We start from the raw sequence: 23277 nt of genomic DNA, 5'->3' as shown, positions 1-23277 counted from the left end.
GGTGTCGGATCTATATTTTGGGTAATAATTGAACTGGTTCGTAACAGTAACGATAAGAATCGTGACTAACTGTCATGAGATACTGACAGGAGCTAACATTCAGTCACGATCGTAATGTTTACGTTTGGCCCAAGTATCTGGTGGCGAGTCAGACGCGCGATATTTACGTTTGGCCCAAGTATCTGGTGGCGAGTCAGATTCGCGATATTCATGTTTGGGTCAAAATCTTCATCGCGAGTCTGACTCGATAAAGTACGGGAAGGGTTAAAGATATATATACATACTAACTGGGTTACCGACCGGACACAGTTACTTCATTTCTGAATATACCGTTCGGTGTCGCCTCTTTCAAGTGTTTAAGTACATACTTTCCTTTCCACTTCCTCTTTACTTTTCCCCTCTTGGATTCGTTAATCCCACCCAAGTAAGTATTTATTTCTTTCTCACTTTTTATTTCTTTCTACCCCTTTCACTTCTCCCCCCCTTTTGAAGAAGACAAAACTGCTATTTATGCATAAAAAACATTAACAATGTTTTACAGGTGATATTATTCTTCGCTTGTTCACTATACCAACTTATATTCTTTCACTTTTTATCAGATTTCTGTTTCTATGGTGCCCTTACTCCGAATCCGAGTCGACTTATTAAGATAATAGAAAAAAGACTAAGAAATAACTTTAATCTTAATTTTGCATCTAATTACTAATTACCACTATAAATAATTCAATTCTTTATTAATATTAGATACATTATTCACGATCATGAAATAAACGATATACTACGATACGATTCTTCTCGTCCCCATCGTATGGAATGTTGGTTAATGAACCTACGGAAGAGTTTTTATGGAATTACCCGGAATAGGAAAAGGTAGGAGAGATTAGAAGGTTAACGTTGCTGATGACATCTCTGATCTTTATCTCATGCGGGATTTGCAACAGGTATGTCCGCCTCAAAGACTTCTTAATAATAATTTTTAAAATTAATTTTAGTTAAGCAGCGGCTCGGCAGGATACAACATAACATTTACAAATTGAAGCAAAGATCAAAATATAGTACCACGCTTAATGTATGTATCTCAAAATCTAAAAAGACGGCCATAACTATTTCCTGAATGGATACCATATTGCTACAGCTACAATTTTATCGGCTTCGCCAAATATTCTATTAGAATAATTTATAATATTATAGAATTATATTGCCAATAAATTCTCTAATAACGAAAAAACGATGACCGCTGAAGAGAAATCCGCTTAAAAAGGAAGGTCAATCGCTAGAAGACTAATTTTAAACCTTCGATGAAGCCATGAAACTTTTAGACCTTCGATGAAACGGGTTTCTTTCTCGTAAAAAAAGAATAAGACGAAATTCGATTTTTTTTGACCAATTTCACTTTGCGAAAATACAACACTTATAATATTGTAAAATCCGTAATTATATGATCTTTTATTTTTCTTTGACGTATTATTTATAGACTAAACTACAGGAGTGAGACTTTGAATTGATGATTTTCTCTCATCGTACAAACTAAATCGACATTGTCATGGTCAGTGTTCGATTAATATTCTACGAAGACTTTACCAAACAGCAACAAAGATATGCAACGTATTGCAACAACGTAAAAGTGCAAGTGCATTTATAAAACAAGTAACTACACTTCGTAACTGCATTGCGCCTATTTTTCACGCGATTCACGTTTTATTGGCACATGCCGCGAATATAATTCATCGACGTTCATGTTAATGGCTTTCTCAATGCGATATCCGTCGAAAATGTAACATTAACTTTCGACCAGGTAAGAAATCATCAACGATTGCAAAGGCTGATTATAGGTAGTAGAAAATTTGTATTTTGCCAGTCGTTATGGTTTTTGGAGGAGGCCGTGTAGGATTACTAACGGAAATTATACGGTAGGATAGTAAAGTCTCGTCATGATAAAGAAAAAGGAAAACGAATTTCAGCACGACTGAGCAGCCAATGACAGCGTTTGACGAAAGTTTTGCGTCGAAGAAAGAGAAACACTCCTCTAATAGCATGAAATTTCTTTTGTGAAACTTTTATAATAGACTGTGCTGTCAATTTCAGACGAATTTACGCAAAACTTCATCGTAAACTTTGTAAGTCGTCGTATCGTACGCGACTCTATAGTCGATTTCACTAAATTAATCAATTTATTCAACGAGTATCATATACTGTGATCACTGTTGGTTCGTTGAAGTTTCTTATGTACCTTCGTAAAATTCATTATCTATGTCGATTAAACGTTCCTATTAAAGTATTCATGGGAAAAGGAGAAAATCTATTTTTTGCAACGTACCGAAATATTCTACGTAGAAAAGAAACTGATACAAGAGACGACGATTGTTTAAACATCCTCATCCGTTCTGTATGATAAATCTGGTGTTATGTAAGCTTTGCAACGTTAATGAATAACATCTGGCTTTCTTCCTATCCTACCTTGTTTTTATACCAAACTCGAAAAAAAAAGAACAGTAACTTTGTTTAATAATTTACCATATTAAAGCGTAAACAGCGCACGTATAGAATATGCTGAAATATTTATTATCTAGAAATATTTTTTGCGAGTGTATTTCATCGGTCTTGAAAGAGATAAAAAAAGCAGAGATGTCTAACAACTCTCGTGTGGGAACTGCCTCTCCTTTCGAAAGAAACGACCTCTCACTGCCTCTTTCATTTTGTCAACGGACATGAAATTATGTTAACTATGAGTCTACGTAACGAGTTGTATTAAACAAAACGAGTATCGGGCTAAGGTAGCCACCGTTAGCGCTCACTTTTCGATATGGGGAGGTTTCTCCCCACCATTTTCTTGCACTTTCATTACTACCAAGATATTCAGCCGGCAAAGAAATTTTTCTACCACTGCTAGCCTCGTCGTCCTAGGTGATTCTTGGGCGTCAAATAAGAAGGAACCACACGGAAGGGAAGTCACACTGTCTGGAGTTGGAAGCCTAGTTCCAGATCGTTCAGGCAGTCGTACCGCGGAGTTCATACTCTCTCCTTCCGTCCACTCTCGCTGCTTTCTCAAAAGTATGACAACTAGGACGGGAGGGCCTCGAAACGAAGGGCCCATCGCCGGATGAATCGGAAAATGCGACCAGAAAGATTCACGTGACTCTGAGAGGAGTTGAAGAGATCAAGATCCGTCGTTGTCAGAATAGACGAAGAAGGCTAGCTGGGCATCGACTGTGATTTCAAATATTTGTTTTGTGATAGTTTACGATTTCTAAGATTTCCAGCGTGCACGAAAATCTCCGATCGGATATTCATCGAAACTACGTTAGCGAGATGCGAAACGCGATTAGACGAAGTTAATCGACCTGTGGACGATTCTATTTCTCTAGTGATTTGTGTAAAAGTAATTGAAAGAACGATGAACCAAAAGTGGTATCTCGTCGTTCTTTTCGCAAGCTTCGCGATCTGCGGGGTGATAGCTTCGACCGTTCCGGAGAATTCGGTACGAGACTCTTTGGCGGATCAGCGAGTAAGAACTTTTACCGATGCCGATAAGATTCCGGATAGAAATTGGACCACGTTGTCGGAAGCGTTGGACCTCTTCGATGTGCGTTATCTTGCCAAGAATTGGACAGAAGGGAAATATCCTGTTCAGGAGCAGTGTGCCAAAGATATTACGAGGTATATCAAAGGATTGAAGAATCACGAAGACTGGGCTATAAAAGGTACGTCGAACTGGTCAAATTTCTTCTAAAAATGTCAATGGCTTCGGTAGTCGGTTCCTGTTCAAATGTTTGGCCATCGATTATTCATCTGGAACTAACCGTGAGCAAACATTTTTCTCTTTTCTCGTGTACACGCGAGACAACGGTATTTCGCGAAGCGAGCAAAAATTTATTACACGAATAGAAAGTGTACGAGTTACAAAGGCCAGAGATACAATTAACACGGCGTATGATTTCGTTGGCTTTTGATAGAAACGTTTTCGGAGATTACGATGCAAATACGAGAAAGGAAGAAACGAACTCGAGCATAACGAATTTATCGGGAAATTAACGAGATTTATTCGAATCTCCGGCCATCTCGGATTTAACGTCTTTTATGAGATCGCACAACTGAAGCAACGAATGAAATTCTACGCGGTTTAATTCACTTTCATCGGTAAGGAAATCGAAAGTCGATGGGTCACCGGTAACGGCGGGAGCTCGCCAGAATCGTCCTCGCTAAAACGCATCTGCCTTCCTCCCGGCAGTTCCTTTTGCTTTGCCTACTTTCATCGAGAAATTTCACTTTTCGCGACACAAAGAGCTACGCCATGGCTACTTGCATTACCGGCACAGGCTCGGCCCAACAACGAATCGCTTTCAATGTTTTACCGCTTCCCTCGGTCAATGCCACTTTTCGCAAGAGTCTCGTAGTGTTCCACTTTTCCGTAAGTATCGACAGTAACACGGCCGTTGTGGCTTTCTGTCTTAGGGATTCGAATATTACCAGCGTGACTTATGCCGAAAATTGGTACACCATATACAGATGCACTTTACTTCGAATTTTTTCGAAACGGAATACCGACGTGACATTTGCATCGGTTGCAACACATTGAAAAAGAATGCCACTCAACGCGCGTACTTAAATACTACCATCTACGCAATATCTAAGAATAGAATACGCTTTCCTACTGTCCGTATATTACTCGTTACACTTTTCGGGTCGCATTTTCAAACGCTCTCTCGCCATTTGGTACGACCAGGGTCGCACCTGATACAGGTGAAAGCGTTAGTCCAGACTTTTTCGATTTTAGACTTACGAGGCTCGATTTTTCCAACGAACCTCGGAAAACCAGTGCCGCTACTGGTTCACTCTGGCGTCACATATATCGTATCGCTGAATTTTTACTTAAGAAATGGACGAAAATAAGATCACGGAGAACGGATGTTTCGTACGACTAAATAAACATGTACGTAGTTGCGAGACGTATTCTTCGCGTCTATTAGAAACGACTCCTGGAAGATTTTATGCGGCTGGCATAGCATAACATTGAAACTCCGATGATTAAACATCGTACGATTATTTTCGATTGTCTCGGGATTTCCGACAGCAGCGTCGGGACCGATGAACGGTACAATTCGCCTAAAGAGGAACAAACTGGTTTTCGTTCTGGTACTTTCGACATATCCTGCTACGAAGAAAGAGTTAGTGGATGTGTGTAGAAAATGAATAGCACTGGACGACTCGAGAAAGCAACGATTCATCTTCGAAACAGTTTCCATACGAGGGATTATTTTTCCAGGAAAATGTCGCCGTTAACAGAAAACGAACTCGAACGGGAAAGATGTTTATTTTATTTAAATTTCATTTTTCTAAAACTCCCCATCGAGATAACCAGATAGAAAGCGTTATTTTACTCTCCGTTAATTCGATCAAGCGAGAGTAAAATTCCGTTAGGGTTTGTTATTTCCGGTGAGAATTCCGTCTGTTAAATTCTGCCCAATTTCCAAGCGAAGGAAAAGCGTACGATGCGAATTTCATGACTTTCTCCTCCCGTGACGCTCTGTGTTCCATTATCATTGTAGGAAGTTCAAAGCGCAATTACGCGGTGAAAAATACCTCGAGGCTATTAGGGAGAGAACAAACAGCGTTAGAAACGCAATCTTTATGACATTCGAAATTTCTGTTCGTAACGGCACCAATCACGAAGCAAGTATTCGTCGTTCAACTTTCGATTATATTCAACTTTAACCGGCCTTCCCAGATTCTCTAATATAATTTTACGATATTCCACGTGTTAGTCGCATTCATCGTGATATTTAAATTTAGTTCGTAGATTTTTTTTTTATTTTATTCGGAAGAATTTTACGATCAATTCCCATTGAGAATTATAAGTAAATTATTCCGGCGTGCCACTGTGTCGTGTGTAGTTGGTGGATGTAAGAAAAAGTTTAACTAAAAGAATCTCCAACATAACGAAGATATGATAGGCAGGGTACGAATTTCTCCATTGTTTTGCTTGTGTTTAAAAAAATATAAATTTGCATAAACATCCGCGATCCAGCTATGCCGAGATTCGGTGCTATTTCTAAAACAATGGACGAGTTTCTTCGACGGTGGCGCGTCACGCTGCTTAACTCGGCGACAAGCTTATGGATGAGTGTTCTTAGGATTTCCGCGAATATCCTTCGTGATACGTGTAAAGGTAACGTTAGAAAGTTTCAAGGAAGACTCGGTCTTCAGACACGGTCGAAGTAGAAACCGCGGCAATTATCGAAATTACGTCACACTAGATACAAAAACAGCCCGGAGAAAGGATTACGTGGAAACCGGGCTTGCAAACGCAACTTTCACGTAACGCTGGACTTTTCTTCGGCTGTTCTCAATCCTTTATCATTCTGTTTCTCGGACTGCATAAACGCCGTGATATAATAACGGTTCGCGAACAACGTCGCCGAACAGCACCGTCTCAGTCTGCCGCTTCCTAGTTCGTGGAACACGCCGTCTCACGATCTATCGAAATCTTCACGCGGCCAGTTCTTGTATAAGACACGTAAACGCGTATGCAACCGCTTTCGACGAATCTTGGAATGCTTAAAATGCTCGTTTAGATTATAATTATACGCAGTTTACTCGTATCGGAACTTCTCTCGTGTCTGATTTATTATTTCGACCTCAGGATTACATAAACAGATATTTCCTTATGTACTTTCTATTATATGTTTCGCCTTCGAACAGGTTTCCTTCCACATAAACTTACATGGGCAAGTAGAACGCGTCCTACACGAGTGCTTATTCTATCCTGTTCGAAACTTGCACCAATTTCAATGAAAATCAGCCGAATTCCCGCAACCGCAAACAGAGACCGATCGAATTGATTTTCGTCTCTCTTGCTCGACGAAGTAGCGGTTCTTTCTAAAATATGTACGAAAAGTAGGAAGCATATACGTATCTGCGTTCAAAGTTACGTAACGACATTCCTGTTGAATACATTGCTAGCTGCTTGTCTTATGTACGTCAAGACCCTTTAATCAACGACGACTAAAGCCTGTTAAATAGAGGGAAAAGCACGCCTTCGTACAAATAGCGTTCGTCGATAGAATTCCAGTGTTTAGAGTTATCTCGGCATTCGATCGAGCATTAAATCGTCAAGTTTATGAGCCATGTATGAAGTCGCTCGATCGTTCGTACCATCCAACAATAAGTCGATAGTTCGTAGGCGAGTTTCGATAAATTTTACTTGCAAAATCTGCCGATCGAGTACAAAGCCGCTGGCTAACGTAACCAACGGACGTTTTCGTTCATCGATCAGAGATTATGGAACGCGTTTAAGTGGCCGTTTCACTTCCTGCTCGTTAGAAAACTGAATCGAACGCGTTATAATTTTATTCTGGTGTCGCATAACACAGCTTCATACAACCAATCGATGAACGTATCCTCGGACTATGGATCCCGGGCTTTATTATTAACGAGAGAATTAATGCGAAACAGGAATCAAGAAATCGCCATACTACCGATTTTTTTATGATCCATTATAAAAGGTCAAAATGATGTAACCAAGGCCGATAAATTTACCTTCGTATGAACGTGTATGTTTAAAGAAAATATTAGAAAACACGTAATAGAAATATTTCTAAATGATTCGTATGTTAAGATCAACGAAAGTTCAATCGTGCGTATATTAATATTGCGACACAAACGATTACGTTTAGGGGAACCTTTCTCTTTCCAAATTACTTTCCCTGATCGATCGTGCATACGTGCGATTTAAAACGTTTAGTCGATCGGAAGCGAGCGATAAAATAAACCGTTACATTCCACGATCCGTAGGGGAACTAGTCGTCTCGAGTTAATCGCCAGATTCTGGATTAACTCGCTTTAAAACTTCGTTTACCCATCGATTTTCCATCTAGTCGTTCGGTCCGATACGTAAGAAGTTGTAATCGCATTTCGTTCCATGAAATTTTATTATTTGCTTATTTTCATTCCAAGAATTTTAATAAATATCTCAATGGTGATTTTCAATTAAGCGACGGTCGTAATTAATCGCGATTCGCCATTCGAGCGTGTAAAAGTCAGCGTCTTTCCCTCGTTGGCGCGAACGCTTCGAGAAATTTCGTTACATTCGCTGATCGACGAATAAGGAGTACATGCAGCGAACTGAATCAGAGTTTTTTAGTAACTGTCGTTGCGATAGCTCTTGAACTTTATCAAGGAGACCGCGGCCATCAGCGTGTTATTCCAAGCGACAGACCTTGCAAACCGGTCGCAATCCCTGCATTGAACTCGTGGAATTCGCCTTGTTCCTTCCTCTAATTTCTCTTCCTTTTTTCCCCACAAGACTCTTTATCGACAGAAATCGATTCAATACCACTGTGTCCCGCCATTCGTTCGCTCATCCTACGTACGTCCTGAAAAGGTAACTGACGTTATAAAATAACGTAACTCACGAACTGCCGAATATTTTGAACGATAACGAGTAAAAGTATCCCTTGTACGTTTCTTGCTCTCTTCCGTATTTGTACAAAGTACAAAGATTAGATGAAATTGAAAAGGAAATTAAACGACTATTGATGAATTAATGGGGCGAGAGTAAGCAAGATGGTTCCGTTCTTTCACGAATCAACGAGGAAACGACACGAGTCACGTGTAGAGATTGAACTTGACTTTCATTGTTCAACGAAAGATTGTGTCAGAGATCACCGCACGTACGCAAAATCCATTGTTATTCTAATTTCTTTGCGGTTACGCGTATACGATTCTACTTTTGTGCGAATAGAATCGATAATAGGAGGTCTCTGAGTTGCGTTGTTTGTTGGGTTACGATAGCGTTTGTAAAAGTCCCATTGATCGAATCGAAATACCAAATAGGCAAGGTCAAGAATTAGTCTCGAATTAGAATTGTTCGATTCGTAGATTCGTTGAATAAGACCAGCGGTGAAATAATAGAATTAGGAAAATGGAGAAAAAGCAATCTCAGTGGTAATATTCAACCGATGAGACGATGTACCAGCGGAAATCAATTACAAAATGTTTCGGAGGGAAACGTCGGTAAATTTGTTTCTGCGTAGAACGATGACATTGCGATTTATTCTACAGCTGCAATTTACGAATGATGTAACGAATCGTGATTAATAATTACGATACGCGCTGTATATACTACATAGCGATCTATGGAAACGGTTTGAACACCACCACGATAATGATTAGGATAATTAGATAATATTACTTTCTTCTGGAATATAGAAAGTTCTTGTTAGAGAACAGCTGGATTCCCAGCTCGCGATAGATGTCGTAATCTTTGGTAATGAAAATTATGTAGCAGAACCACGTCTACGATCGAACGGCTGTTATGAAAGTGTAAATGAATAGCGCGCGCTAATATTTAGCTTACGACATCAAACGATTCTCTGTTACTGAATATTAAATAAGAACGCGGGAAATCTCTATCGTATAAACGAACAATTATTCAGCGACGATGAAAATACCATGAGCATTCGAATCCTTTGTCAAGTACGTTTATATGCTACTCGCATAAGTTTCGAGGCATATCAAAACATTAGTCTTCCATTGGTATTTCATCCAAGGTAATCCGGAAATGGCCACTCGTCAGAGAGAAAGTGTCTTGAACGATGAAGTAGGTCATCGGCTAGGTAACAAGCAAGTCATCCTACACGGTAAAAGAGTACACTTACTGATTTCACAAAGCCTTTAAAAGATTTTGCTTTACTAATCAAAAGATTGCATCGATCAAATCTTTCTTCTCTTGCAGCGAATGATGCTTCGGGCAGATATACCAACGGCTTCCTATGGGGAAACTCCTACTATGTCGGTTCAGCTATCCAGTGTGCCTACATCAACGAAGACTATGGAAGAAAAATGGCGAAAATCCAAGAGAAACCGACGGAGGAGGCGAAAGAGTTTAACAGCGAGCCGCAAAAAATGCACAGAGGCCTCACTGAAAATAATCTCTGGACCGGGACAAGATCGAACAAGTCGCCTCACAAATTGGGATTTTATATGATGACCATTTCAGTGAATACCACTTTATTTCCTACGGTAAATAGTTGCATATTATTTAACAACTTTCCGCTTGGATAATCGTCTGTAATCGTTGCTTAACGTTAATTGCAGACAAGAATGATTTATCTAGGAGTATGTTTACCTTTCTCGTGCAACGCTTCCGACGTTTCTGTGATAGCAAAACTTGCTGGCAGCGAACAGGCAATGAAACATTCCACGCTTCACAAGGTTCGAGATCAGCATGATATGTACGATATGTACGAGGACCCAGTCTTCTGGATTCTATCGTATGTTGAATCGTATTAAAACCAAACTCGAGAAATGTTAAAATAAATGAAAATTAAAAGCATTGGGAACGTTTCAGTGGTGTGACCGTTGTGGTCGTCTTGCTGATGGCAATTGGGACCGGGTATGATATCTATATAACGAGAAAATATACTCGAGGAAGAAAAGTGATTTACGATTTGGAAAGGCACGCGAAACTTGACCAGTTAACTGGCAGAAGTCAAAAGTCTCTCAATACTGGTAAGATAATTTTTCTCTTCGAACGTCCTTCTTGTAATGTTCCTTTTCTTGGCGCGGCTTCGAGGAAACGTAATATCTCTCTCATGCTCGCGAACAAAAAGGTGACTAACACTTACAGACGATCACAAGACAAGGACAATAGCAAAGACAGTGACACTCTCTTATCATTATATTTCGCAGCTTTTCAAGGTAAGGTCTACCTTCCTGTTCCAGCGGCAGAAGCTATCATCAACGTACCTCAATCCTTAGCAATTAATAACAACAACGATCACGAAGTTAGTCTACGCTCAGACGATCCGAAAGTACATAAATTCAGTAAGCGATTCTTCGTTTTAATAAAACATCTTGATACGTATTCATCATCAAGAAGCTGCAAGATAATTGCTAATCTTCCATTATTTGGTGCTAGGTGTCTTCGAAGAGTTGCTGCTTTCTTTCTCGGTTCGAGCTAATGTAAAAATTATTTGTGACAATAAAGTCGGAGGCGATACGATCAGTACCATTCATGGTCTCAGAGCGATATCTATGGCCTGGGTTATTCTCGGTCATACTTGTATTATCATATTCAAGTACTCGGATAATATGGAATATCGAAAAATTGTGGAAAGAAAATTCCTCTTTCAAACTATAACGAACGGAGCTTTCAGCGTCGATACGTTTTTCTTCATGGGAGGCTTACTCGTGAGTTTCCTCTACTTCAGGACAAACGCGAAAGGAGACTTGAATAAACTGACGCAGGGCACACGGGGCATCGTCGCAGGTGGCCTCAAGTTCATCGGTCTTCTCATGTACCGATTTTGTAGACTCACAGCTCCCTACATGTTCATACTCGGAGTTAATCAAATCGTAATGAAATGGTTTCATTCGAATTCCGTGTTTGAACCACCGACCGCGGATCATTACAACTGTCCCAATTACTGGTGGAGGAATTTACTCTATATCAATACTTTATTCCCGGTAGACCAAATGGTGAGTCGCCCGATCGTTTTTCAAATTTGTACAAAAAATTCCCACTTTAACTTGAACGAAAAGAAGAATATATCTATTCGCGCTTTGTAGCTTTGTAGTTTTATAATAATTTAAGATTAATACCTAGTATCGCGCATTTTTTCAGTGCATGATTTGGAGCTGGTATGTTGCGGATGACACTCAATTTTACATTATTGGCGCCGTGATATTAGTTTTAGCGACAAACCACTTTAAAATTGCAACCTTCGCGATGACTACTTTACTACTAAGCTCCTGGATAACAACAGGATACATTGCTTTGATAAATAATCACATGCCAAGCTCGGACGACCCGTTGGCGCTTTTCGATAAGATCTACGATAAACCATGGACTAGATTAGGTCCTTATTTTATAGGCATGTCGGTAGGATACTTCCTTTTCAAGACTGATTGCAAAATAAAAATGTCCAAGGTACATTGAAGTCGATAGTCGTGAAACAATTAATAGTCGAATAACAATAATTTTACTATGAATTATAATTTCATCGTTTTCAGACGACAATTTGCATAGGATGGCTCCTTTCTTTGGCATCTCTTTCAAGTTTATTGTACGGTCTGTACGAAACAGAACTTAGTCCTATAATGGCAGCTAGTTATTCTTCGTTAAGTCACAGCGTATGGGCGCTTGGTTTATCGTGGATCGTCGTTGCATGTAGCACAGGTTACGGAGGTAAACATTTTTTTTGGCAGCGATGATTATCAAAATAAAAATAGCTATAAAAACACAATTTTAATTATCTATACCTATATATAGGATACGTGAACAGTATTCTGTCAGCACCGATTTTATATCCAGTTAGCAGAATAACGTATTGCGCTTACTTGGTACATCCGCTTGTGATTCGAATGACACCTATGAACTTGGACTCACCACTTCATTTAGGAAAATATACCATGGTGCGTCGATATAAAAGTAACAAATTTATTTTCTCTATATATTTATCAATAGATTTAATATAACGATACATTTTTTAGATGATCACTTTCTTTGGAGCACTGGTTTCATCGTATATATTATCATTTATCATATCGGTATCCTTCGAAGCTCCTATTGTGAGCATGTTAAAGATACTTTCCCCCAAGAAACGAAAACGCATACAATGATGCCGTGACGCGATTATTCGGTATACTATAATTCATAAAATTATTTGTCTTTATTGTATGTAATTAATGTAAAGAAGAAATTAGGAATCAGTGAGAAAATGTAGACGCGTGCGTAAAAATTAAGCACAATTATGCATTATTACACTATTCTGCATAGTAATGTAAGTATTTTGCGTAGTGTTAAGGTTACTATGTATTATTACTTATAAAATAAATTATTTACCTTTGTATATCTGCATTTCTCATCGTGCAAAAGAACAAAATCCTTATTTATGTACCATTATATTTTATTTGTAGATATAACATAGAAAATAAATAGTATATTTTTTGTGTTTACATAAAAAAAGTTATTCCACATCTCATACAATGTTTTTGGTAGATGTTAATAACTTTTAACACTCTTAACGTATAATAACAAGAAGGAAAACAATATAACTCATAGACCTCCTTCTACCGCAACTTCTGTATTGGCTTCGACATAGTGCGGTCCCTGAGTTACAAACTCCACAAACCTTTGCATTATATTTGCATCGAATACATCTTGTTCAGCTTCGGCTAACTGTTTTACAATTGCGTATTTAGCTTCCTTACATTCTTTAAATGATTCAACGTTCCTGTCCAACAGAAATTCAACCAGACCTGGGTAAGAGGATATGTATTCTTGACCCCATACTTGAGATGCCACAACTGCCATCACCTCTAAACTTGCTTGCCTAATATCTGCAAATGGCTGCCTACACAATGCCAGAATCATACCCATAGGATCATCGCACATAGAGTTAAACCATGATTTTGTCAGTGACAAAATTCTGTTGTCTTGTTCTGTTTTTTGTACATCAAGTATGAGAGCCAAGTTATTAAGCCCACGAATTCTTAATGCTGTAGGCATTCTTTGTATTATGTCAGCAATTTTTTTCAATGCACACGGCATTGCATCTCCCAAAGCTTGCAGAGCATATTTACCTTCCACGCGCGTAGAAACATGTCCCAATGTGTCTAAAGCAACACCAAGGATAGTTTGATCACCACTCTCTATTACTTCAAATAATGCAGAGACGACAATTGGATATTTTGAAAATATTTCGTTAGGCCAATAACGTGCAACATTTCCAAAAAATTTCATTAATCCAGGAATCAATAAATTTGACAATGGATTTTCATTGGCCTGTGTTATTTTTTGAACAAATTTTCTTATGACTTCTTGTTGCTCTAAATAATTTAATCCTTCCTCTGTTAATGCCAATTCTGTCAGGATTTCTAATGCATTTATCTGTAGCAATATATCTTCGTTTTCAAGCACATCAAATAAACTATTTAAAAATCCTGATTGAGCAGAAGCTTCTAGACCTTCTTTTGAAGATTTTGCTACATCCACAACAATTTCGTATATACGAAAACTAATAGTATCGTTTTTTACTAACAATCTAGCAAAACTTCTTAATAGTTCACCTGTGTATAAAATTTGTAATCCATTTGGATTTTTACCAATTTCTTTCATTATACGCATTGCACAATTAGCTACCACCAAATTGTCATCTCCGATCCTATTTATGACAGCAACCAGTAAATTGACATCTTTGAGCAGCAAAGGTAACTTTTGGGGATTGGAAACAATGCAGAAAATTTCATGCAACACAAGCGACCTAACTACATCAGCTGGATGAATTATCAACTGAGATATTTCTGTTGAATATCTTTGATATACTTCTCCAGGTTCTAAAATGCCAAATAATGCCTTCAAAATGTCACATACTTGATCTACAAATTCTCTGTAAGGGAAAAGTAGTAAATAGTTTTATAGTTATTTAATTTCTTGATGTTCTTCCACTATTGTATTAATATTATAATAGATTATCTAGCAAAGACGCAATTCTTTATTTATAATATATTTGCAGCTTTTTTCATCTTTCTTTTAGCAAAATATATAAAAAAATAAAAAGAAAATATATTTTAAAAGATATCTTGAAGGTCACTAAAGATTGTTTCATGAAATCAGTATTGTTATGATACCTGTCATTTGAGGTTAATTGAGCAAACAATAGGCTAAAATCCACATTACGAGAGATCTGTTCAGTTTCTCTATTGTTTAAACTTCCCAATTTTATTTTTACATCAGATAAAATATTATGTTTTTCTTCTACGTTATTTAGTTCGCAAAAACGAACAATTTTCGATTGCAACCACTCTGCCATGGCCGTTGCACTGACATTACTTTTTTGAAAGTATTGCCAGAGAGGAAATAAGAGTGTTCATACTTATGGTTCCGGTTGTTCCCGAACCAGTGCTGCTCTCAGCGACCCAATGCTGAAGGTATCCCACGTTATCATATACAAAAACCTATTTAATTCCACCACAATGAATAATATATTGAAATTATTGCATCGCTCCACTGATTCATTATCATTTGAGAAGGAAGATTTTCTTTTTTTCTCTAAAACAATTAATTTCTTTTTCTTAGGCAACTAATTTTAATTATTTTGGGATTTTGTCATTTGTATGGGCTCTTATAGCGTGGAACCACAGCGGGTGTACCTCGTTTCTGTCACAGTTAAATAGGTTCTTGTATATGCTAGCGTGGAACACCTTCAGCAATTGGCCACATGGTGCAGCACCTATACTTTGGGACACTTAGAACAATCGTGAACCTCCGTCAGAACCATCATTTTCTCTTTGGCATTATCAAGTATTACTAGTTGAGCTTCAACAAATCAAATACCAACTTAAAACAGTGATGACTTTTAAATATCAGATCTGATTAGATAGTGTTCAGAAAATGAAATCAACTTCTTGTTCATATCTCTCAGTATTTAAACTTCATTATTCTTTAAAATTTTATATTGTTTTATATATAATTGCAAACTATTATAATATTGTACGAGTATAATAAAATTACTATTTTATTTTAATTAATTGTAATGTTTACTAAAAAAAATTGTTAACGAAATAATGAACCAACAATATTTCATACATTATAAAAGCCACATATCATTAAAAAGAAAACAAAATATGTAATTATTTAAAATCTTGATCACGAGTTATAATATAGTGCTATAATAAGGTATCATCGAAGAGGAAATTTCCTCTTAGGTATCATTTAACAAATAAAAAAAAAAAAATCAAAATGTTGAAAACAAATGAATGAGAAATGTATGAAAACATTTTCATTTTTCTTTTTTATTCAACTATCTTAAACCTGTAATTTTAAAAACTAGTAACTAAAGAAAAATTTAATGCGTGCGCAAGCTACGAATATTCACTATTGTCTCGTATATTACGGTAAAAGAGATCTTTTGAAAAATACTTAAAAATTCATCAAATTTTGATAAAGAAAAGAACAAATGCGTATAGTAGACAAAATGTTTAGAAGAAGAATCTTGTTTTTTATTATATAAAAAATTCTATTTCGTTAATATATTTACTGTTTTCTGAGGGTCAATGAGCTTTCGTGCTTTGCACTTGACCCAGGTTCTACTCGGACCATATAACTTCTTCCGTCAGTACATTCTTGTACGTCATAAAACGTCGTACTGTATGGTTGTGTTTTCGGTTGTTGCTCTTTCGATTAACACAAGGTAATAAGGATTGGATGTACATAATGACATTTAAAAGTTTATCAAATTTTTTGCAACCGTACAAGTATTGTACCTCTATGATTTATGAAGCCAAGCATGCACTATTGTAATGGCATATCCCGTATTTTTATGTTACCTTATCAGGTCATTCAGTGATACCTGTTACTATGTCCTATTATACACTGTATGTGTATGAAAATTAACTCCTTCTACAATTTTCTTATAAACAATTACTAATACTTGAGTCAAAGTTAAAAAGATCGTTCATACATATACACGCTTACAAACATACATGATTAAATAAAGTTGTAAATATATGATATTCAAAATTACATTTCTAATACATTTTAATAAAGTTACTTAAACATCGATTTTTTTTAAATATACGGTTATTGCTAATTGTCAATTATATATATATATATATATATATCTCTATATTTTGTTAATGGATTATTGTTACGTAACTAAATATACAAGAATAAATTCAAGCTATATAACTAAAAAAAGCTTTTGTATAAATAAAATAAAAAAGAATTCTTATTTTACATACTTTCTAAATTTATAAATTATTCTTTATAGTATTGTGTAAGAAATGGCGGTAGATTTGGATCCAAATGATCCTGAAGTACGATTATCACAATTTCTTTATGTTGGTAAAGAATATCCTGATTATCAACCTGGAAACTGGTTTGTTCATAATTATTTTCTGGCTAAAAATGTCCTGTCTATTGAAGAATTAGCTGAAAATGCAGAGAAACAATTATTACCCATTGAAATCATCACAAAAGTAAGATCTCATGATAAATATTAAAATCAATTATATATAATTAATTTATGATAACGATTTGAAACATTTTATCTTTTACAGGCATTTGAAAGTAATCTTGTCCCTAATCCAGAGACATTGGTATTTGCTCTTGCTGTTTGCTGTAGACAGATGAAAAGTGAAAGTTTACGTCATGCAGCATATGCAGTTTTAAACAAAATTTGTATATCACCACAGCATTTCATTTTGTTCATAAAATTTGCTTCTCAAATAAGTAAAAAAAAAGAACTTGATGCAACTGGTAGTTCAAAACATGGATGGGGTCAAGGTTTAAGAAAAGCTGTAAATAACTGGTATTTATCAAAAACACCAATGGAATTAGCAAAGTGTGTTACAAGATATAAAGGCAGATATGGTTGGAAGCATAAAGATATCATAAAATTGTCTCATCCTGTACCTCTTAATCCTGGTATTTGTCTAATTTATTTGATATTTATTAATCATATATAAGTAAACATAATTTTAACTAAACAGTATGCTGCTAAATAGGGGCAGGAATGGTCCTTAGATATGTAATACATGGTTTAGAAGAAGTGAAAAAATACTGTGCAGAAGATCCCACACTTAAAGAAATTCTAGATTATATTGAACATGTCGAAGACTTTAAACACTGTACGAATGAAGTACGAGCAGCAGGTCTTTTGGAGATGTACAAACTAACATTAGATCATGTACCCGGACACTTTCTGAAATCTAAAGAGGTATGACTAAAAGACAACTAAAATTCTTTAGAAAATAAGATACATTTGGTTTATAATTATGAATAATGTGTAGATTTGGAATGCACTAATACCATCGATGAATTTAGTCATGCTTTTAACCAATCTACAAAGAATACACAATCTTAAATTACTGAAACCAAACTCGCCAACAGTTTCCAAAATAATAGATCAAATCACTAATGAAGAAAATATTGCCCGAGATAAGGTTCATCCAGCTTTAGTATTAGTTACAATAAGAGATTATGAAAATTCTGGAAAGTAAGTCATAAAATAAAATAATTTCCAATGTGTGTTCTTTTTTTTATATTTTATTAATATTATCTAATATGTAACTTTTGAAGACCATTAACGTACGAAAAGAGAAAAATCAAAGAACAAATTGATAAACCATCATCAGCTCCGTTTAGACCAAATTCTAAAATCATTGAGGCCCTTTACAAAATGTTGAATATTTCCTTCCTTGTAAGTATAAGTAAAAAATGCTCATAAAGCATTCATATATGTATTTATTTACTATATTAATTATTTTTATCTAGCATATTCAACCAACTGGTTTACGTTATCTGGTGACGATCAATACGAATAAAGCAATGTTGGAAACAAATACTTGGCGTAGCGGTAATGTGAATGGTGCAGAAGCAGCGTGCATGATTGCACTTGCACTTCTTCGTAGTGAGAAGAGCGTCACCATTGTTACATTTAAGAATCTTGGAATTCATATTATGAACATTGATAAAACTGCTTCCTTTGGTCATGCTATGAAAAAATTACAACAAATGCCTGGTGGAAACATAAATTTGGCTAAACCAATATCATGGGCTGCTCACCAAAACGATAAATACGACGTATTTATTAACATTGTAGATCAAATATTTGAGAAGTTTGATACATCTGAAAAAGCTCTTGAGGCATATAAAACAAAACTCAAACTTACGAATACAAAGTATGTCTTTCTAAATTATTTTTTCGCAAAAATTATCATATGAACATATTGTACATTATTTAATTCTTTTCAGATTAATAAATTGTGCTGTATGCTCTTCGTCGACTTATCGCAAGCAGAAGAGTGACAAGAATGTTTTGACAATTAACGGCTTTGATGCCAGCGTTCCTGTAGTTATACAGGCTTTTGCAAAATCTCTATTTTAGTCACTGCATGCATAACAATTTCTTCATTGGCAAGCAGTACTAGCTAATCAATTATTACGCTTTGAAAATGACATTAATTCGATTTTTAAACAGATAAGTCTAAAATAATTTTTATGAGTCCATCGATTAAGAAATACTTCAAAATAGTTAGATTACTACAAATCAGACTCGTAAAATAGTTTCCAATAATCTATAAATGTTGCTAGTCTGATACTTATATAGTAGTCAGAGCATGCACTAGTTGAGCATATAAAATAATTGAAATTAAACTTAAAATCACTATCAACGTGCAACTTTTGCATATTTGTAAGTACCACAAAAACTGGTAGATGAGGTTTAAACTTTTTCGTTTATTGAAATTCTGCTATTAAAACGAAGGAGATTATTAGTAAATGATAATGTTTGACTATTCAAAAGGACACATTTAAATAGAATGTAAAAACAATTTATCTTAAAATGCCGAAAAAGTTATTTAGTCTAAACGAATTCTTTCCGTACTGAAATTTTAATATCGACAATTCACATTAATCATTTTAGTACAAAACTATACTTATACATTTAATGTACATTTCTCCTTTGTTTGTTTAACCCCTTTCCTTACAATTTAAGTTCCGAATGCAGTCAAGAAAAAAAAGAGTTTGTCGCATGTTGCCCGAAGGACGTACCACGTTTCTCTCACGTGTTCTTCGTGTTTGGCCCGAAGGACGTGCTACGAGTCTACCACGACGTTGTAGGTTAAGGGGTTAGGTTTTATATGATGAAAGGTAGTACGATTCGGCGCTTAATTATTTTTCATTACTAACTCCTAATTCTATAATTATCTCATGTTAATACTAACACATTACTAAACATTACTAAATATTTACTGCATGTTTTTAGTGTTTAGGGTGAGCTGTGTAACTTTTGATAATAATTTTATTTGTTTCTAGAGAATGATCCAACAAATTTTGTGAATATTTATTTAAAAGAACGATACAGTGATAAATGAATTAATAATTGACAAGTAAATGAATGTGATACACCTGTGATCAACCACTTGATTAGATAAATGAAAATGTTTGAAACGCCATGGACCATCTTGTATCATTTAGAAAACAGGCACATGTTTACTAATCTATTGCTTTCCATTTGATAAAATTAGTTGCACAGCTAAAAAAATTAGGATAAGACTGCATATTAGATACAAAATAAGTATCTTAAATAACCTAAGGTGCATTTTTAACTAATGGTAAAAGATACTTTTACTTTAATATTGCCTGCTTATTTCCACTGGTTGGCGGTAAAGCTTTCTGTAATATCTTTAATAAGATATATAGATGTAACGTGATTTTTAAGATGATACATTGTTGAAGACTGGTGTGCTTCTGGAAATTCCAATAAGAATTTAAAAAAAAGGATAGAAATGTTGAAAATTTTCCCACTGTGATATGCATTTAGCCCCAAAGAATATAGATTTACATTAGTATAATTTTACTGTTATATTTCATATTTGCCATATCCAAAGTAAATGCGACAAATACTAAATACACTACTAATATAATACTGTGATACAGAGTACATTGTTATCGTTCAAACTAGGTGAAAAAGTAAGTAAATGTAACCAGAGGCGCACCATGTATCTGCTTCATTTGTTGATTAGTATCTATATCTATTAGCACATCAGTTTTTGTTAAAAAAATGTGGCAGTATCAAGAGATACCTCTGTTTCTATTTTGATCCTTGAATTACTCTCGTAGGATCCTTTGGTTTCCAAAGTGAGAAGCAAACTCTTCTTAAGAAATGTTGCTAAAAAGTACAGCGTGGATGGATTCTCAGGTCTGACAAACATTTAAATTAAGTGCTTAAATATTCACGTGTTCTTTCCAGCCTACTTGGTAATTCATAGATCGACGTTAATTACATATTATTAATTTTAATACATATAAATCTGCAGTGTAGGAACATTATAGTTTCTTCAAAGAGAAAAAGTAAGATTTAAACAGAATTATGTTTGTAATACCGAAAATAATTATTGTATGAGAAGTTAAATTTTTCCGAATGAAATTCATTCTGTAATCTTCAGCCTTAGTTGCGCGATGCCTTAGAGGACTATCTAAAAATTATAAGTTATTAAAAATAATAATATTTTTAGATAAATTTTTGGTAATAGACATTCATGAAGTTTTATATTACATTTGAAAGATTATTTATATAAAGTGTTAACACTTAGTCAACCGTGCGTGCCACACCAAACTGTACGTTTCTCACCGTGCTCGGACAAATCAACAACACTAAATTGGTGTATTTTATTATATACTATACTTTATAAAAGCTGAAAAATTCCAATTACTTGGAAACAATTCCATGTAAACAATGACTGATAATAATAAAAGAAAAACGCGTTTCTAAGGTCTAAATGGGAGATCCGGCCGTGTAACGATTTACTTTAATGTGGGGAGATCTCCCCATTCGGTTGGCTAAGCGTTAAGCGGTTAAATTTTGTCGTGTCATAAAAGAGAGGAAATTATTTTTTTTTTTTTATAAAAAACATTACGAAAAATAGGCGAAAAAATATTTTAATAGTCGCGCATCTAGTTATTATTTACTCATTAAGAGTAATAGAATATATGCTACATCTATACTTGTAGTTTATTTTATTCGTTTACATCATGCAAAGTAGTTTAGCATACATGTTTTTATTTAACGATCGAGGAGAAACATATAAGTTTTAAAATAATCATTAATTATGTATTATATCACTGCAATTTTACAACTGCCATTTCTATTGCATATTATATTTTACGATCTTTAATTGACTTGGCAATGGTATTAAAACGTAATGATTATCAATATTATTGGAATCATTAATCATACAGAAAGTATATACTTTTAGATTTTTTAATGCTTTCGATGAAATTATGAAGAAAATTTCTTTTCGATCGTATAGCTTAAATTAGGCATGTTCATTGTCTATCGTAAGAATACGTCCAATGTTAAAAACGGAATGTTAAAAAGAAAAAAAAAAAAGAAAAAAACATAAAAACTACCGCAATGCAAAAACAGATCCACCTGGAAAGATACTGTACACGTGCGCTTTTCTTTTAAAGTCCACATAAGAGTTCAGGTTGTACTGTTCTACCTATGGAAATATGAAAAACAATATATTCAATGTGTTCATGCTAGTTAAGAAGAAAAAAGAATATTTACCGTAAGAAAAAAAGGAGAAATAAAAATTTTCGTAATGAATGATGTACGTAATGCATAAAAAGATAAAGCAAGTTCAAACAAAAAAATTAGCTTCCTTATAAGAAATGATCTGGTATTTCGATCTGAGATATTTAATTTTCATCAGGAAGCACAAATTATTCATTTCGTGAATATATATTCATATAAATATTTTACACACGAACATACTGTTGATTAATTATCGGAGTCTCGACTTATACATAATTGTAATGACATGTTCCTTAGGATTAATGAGATTCAAAAAAGAAGAGAAAAACTTATTGTACCTGCATTTTTAGTGTACTACCCTCCGATGATCCGTAAGAAAAGTGCTCACCATCTATCACATATAAACCTTTTTAAGCAACGCCAAAAAAATTGTTAAATGTTACGATTGTATAAAAAGAATTAAAAAATACCTCGTATATATTTTGAATATATCGACGGATTCACAATTGGGTTGCACTAATTATGCCTTCGAAAATGCCTACTTTTCGGCCTTACTGTTTTTATTAAAGGGAAAAGTACTCTAAACTTGCAAAGTAAACATTCATTTTAAGTATTTTTAATATGTATAGTTATCAGTTATTTATTATTCATTTCGATATCTATTGCGTTCATGAATGGTTTTACTCATTTCGATCTATGTCTATTGTATTCGTAGAAGAAAAAACATCGCTAATGTACGATAATATGTTTTTGTGCTAATCAATTATTATGCGAAATATGACGTCCTTTATTTTGTGTGATTGCGTTCGTTGATCGACAATAGTATTATTACTTTTTAATCTTGTATCTAATATAGTTACTTTTCTAAATTATAAAACCAAAATCTATATTGTAAAAGAAAGTCATAGGAAATTTACCACAGAAGATTCCAATACAGAAAATGTTTGTTACGGGATTTCGACGTTATTTTTGTACCTAAATCTGTATGTGAAAAAAGTATTTAGTGACTGAATTGCTTCAATAAGCAAAAATATTAAAAAATTATACAAAAGAGTATATTATATTACTATTATTACATCTGTTAATATTATATTTCGATTAAACACAATAGATATTTAAAACTATAGAAAATTAATCCTATCTGTGAATTTTCAATTGTTTTTGTTATAATATTAAATCATATCTTCAAATAAAATTTGTTCCAAATCTATTTCTATATATTATTTCTTTTCAG

General features: G+C 34.9%; 3 protein-coding genes across 8 annotated transcripts; 2 read left to right on the top strand and 1 right to left on the bottom strand.

The window, feature by feature from the left end:
* The first annotated feature begins 348 nt into the window (after positions 1–348).
* On the top strand, positions 349–12851 carry LOC126916200 (nose resistant to fluoxetine protein 6). Of its 6 annotated transcripts, none has more exons than XM_050721688.1 (12): positions 349–424; positions 745–941; positions 2905–3701; positions 9734–10020; positions 10096–10271; positions 10349–10509; positions 10690–10824; positions 10919–11478; positions 11624–11929; positions 12013–12187; positions 12272–12414; positions 12493–12851. In XM_050721688.1, exons 3-12 carry the CDS (start codon positions 3395–3397, stop codon positions 12619–12621), a joined length of 2379 nt encoding a protein of 792 aa, XP_050577645.1. In that variant the 5' UTR covers positions 349–424; positions 745–941; positions 2905–3394; the 3' UTR covers positions 12622–12851. The 6 variants fall into 6 exon arrangements, with proteins under 6 accessions (XP_050577645.1, XP_050577643.1, XP_050577641.1 ...); XM_050721686.1 differs by having other exon boundaries at positions 2587–3701; XM_050721684.1 differs by having other exon boundaries at positions 1475–3701.
* Positions 12852–12887: 36 nt separating this feature from the next.
* LOC126916209 (26S proteasome non-ATPase regulatory subunit 5) lies at positions 12888–15144 on the bottom strand. Its single transcript, XM_050721715.1, has 2 exons — positions 14632–15144; positions 12888–14390 (listed from the first exon to the last, which is right to left on the bottom strand). Exons 1-2 carry the CDS (start codon positions 14811–14813, stop codon positions 13058–13060), a joined length of 1515 nt encoding a protein of 504 aa, XP_050577672.1. The 5' UTR covers positions 14814–15144; the 3' UTR covers positions 12888–13057.
* A 748-nt stretch (positions 15145–15892) lies between these two features.
* On the top strand, positions 15893–23253 carry LOC126916207 (RNA-binding protein RO60-like). The gene is made up of 8 exons (XM_050721709.1): positions 15893–16193; positions 16773–16980; positions 17062–17428; positions 17509–17720; positions 17794–17999; positions 18083–18203; positions 18278–18684; positions 18758–23253. The coding sequence occupies exons 2-8, from the start codon at positions 16786–16788 to the stop codon at positions 18888–18890; spliced, it is 1641 nt and encodes a 546-aa protein (XP_050577666.1). The 5' UTR covers positions 15893–16193; positions 16773–16785; the 3' UTR covers positions 18891–23253.
* Positions 23254–23277: the final 24 nt, after the last annotated feature.

Source organism: Bombus affinis, chromosome 5 (genome assembly GCF_024516045.1).
Source record: "Bombus affinis isolate iyBomAffi1 chromosome 5, iyBomAffi1.2, whole genome shotgun sequence".
NCBI classification, from domain to species: domain Eukaryota; kingdom Metazoa; phylum Arthropoda; class Insecta; order Hymenoptera; family Apidae; genus Bombus; species Bombus affinis.
Note: the sequence above shows the minus strand (reverse complement) of the source record. Positions and strands in the feature narration are given on the sequence as shown.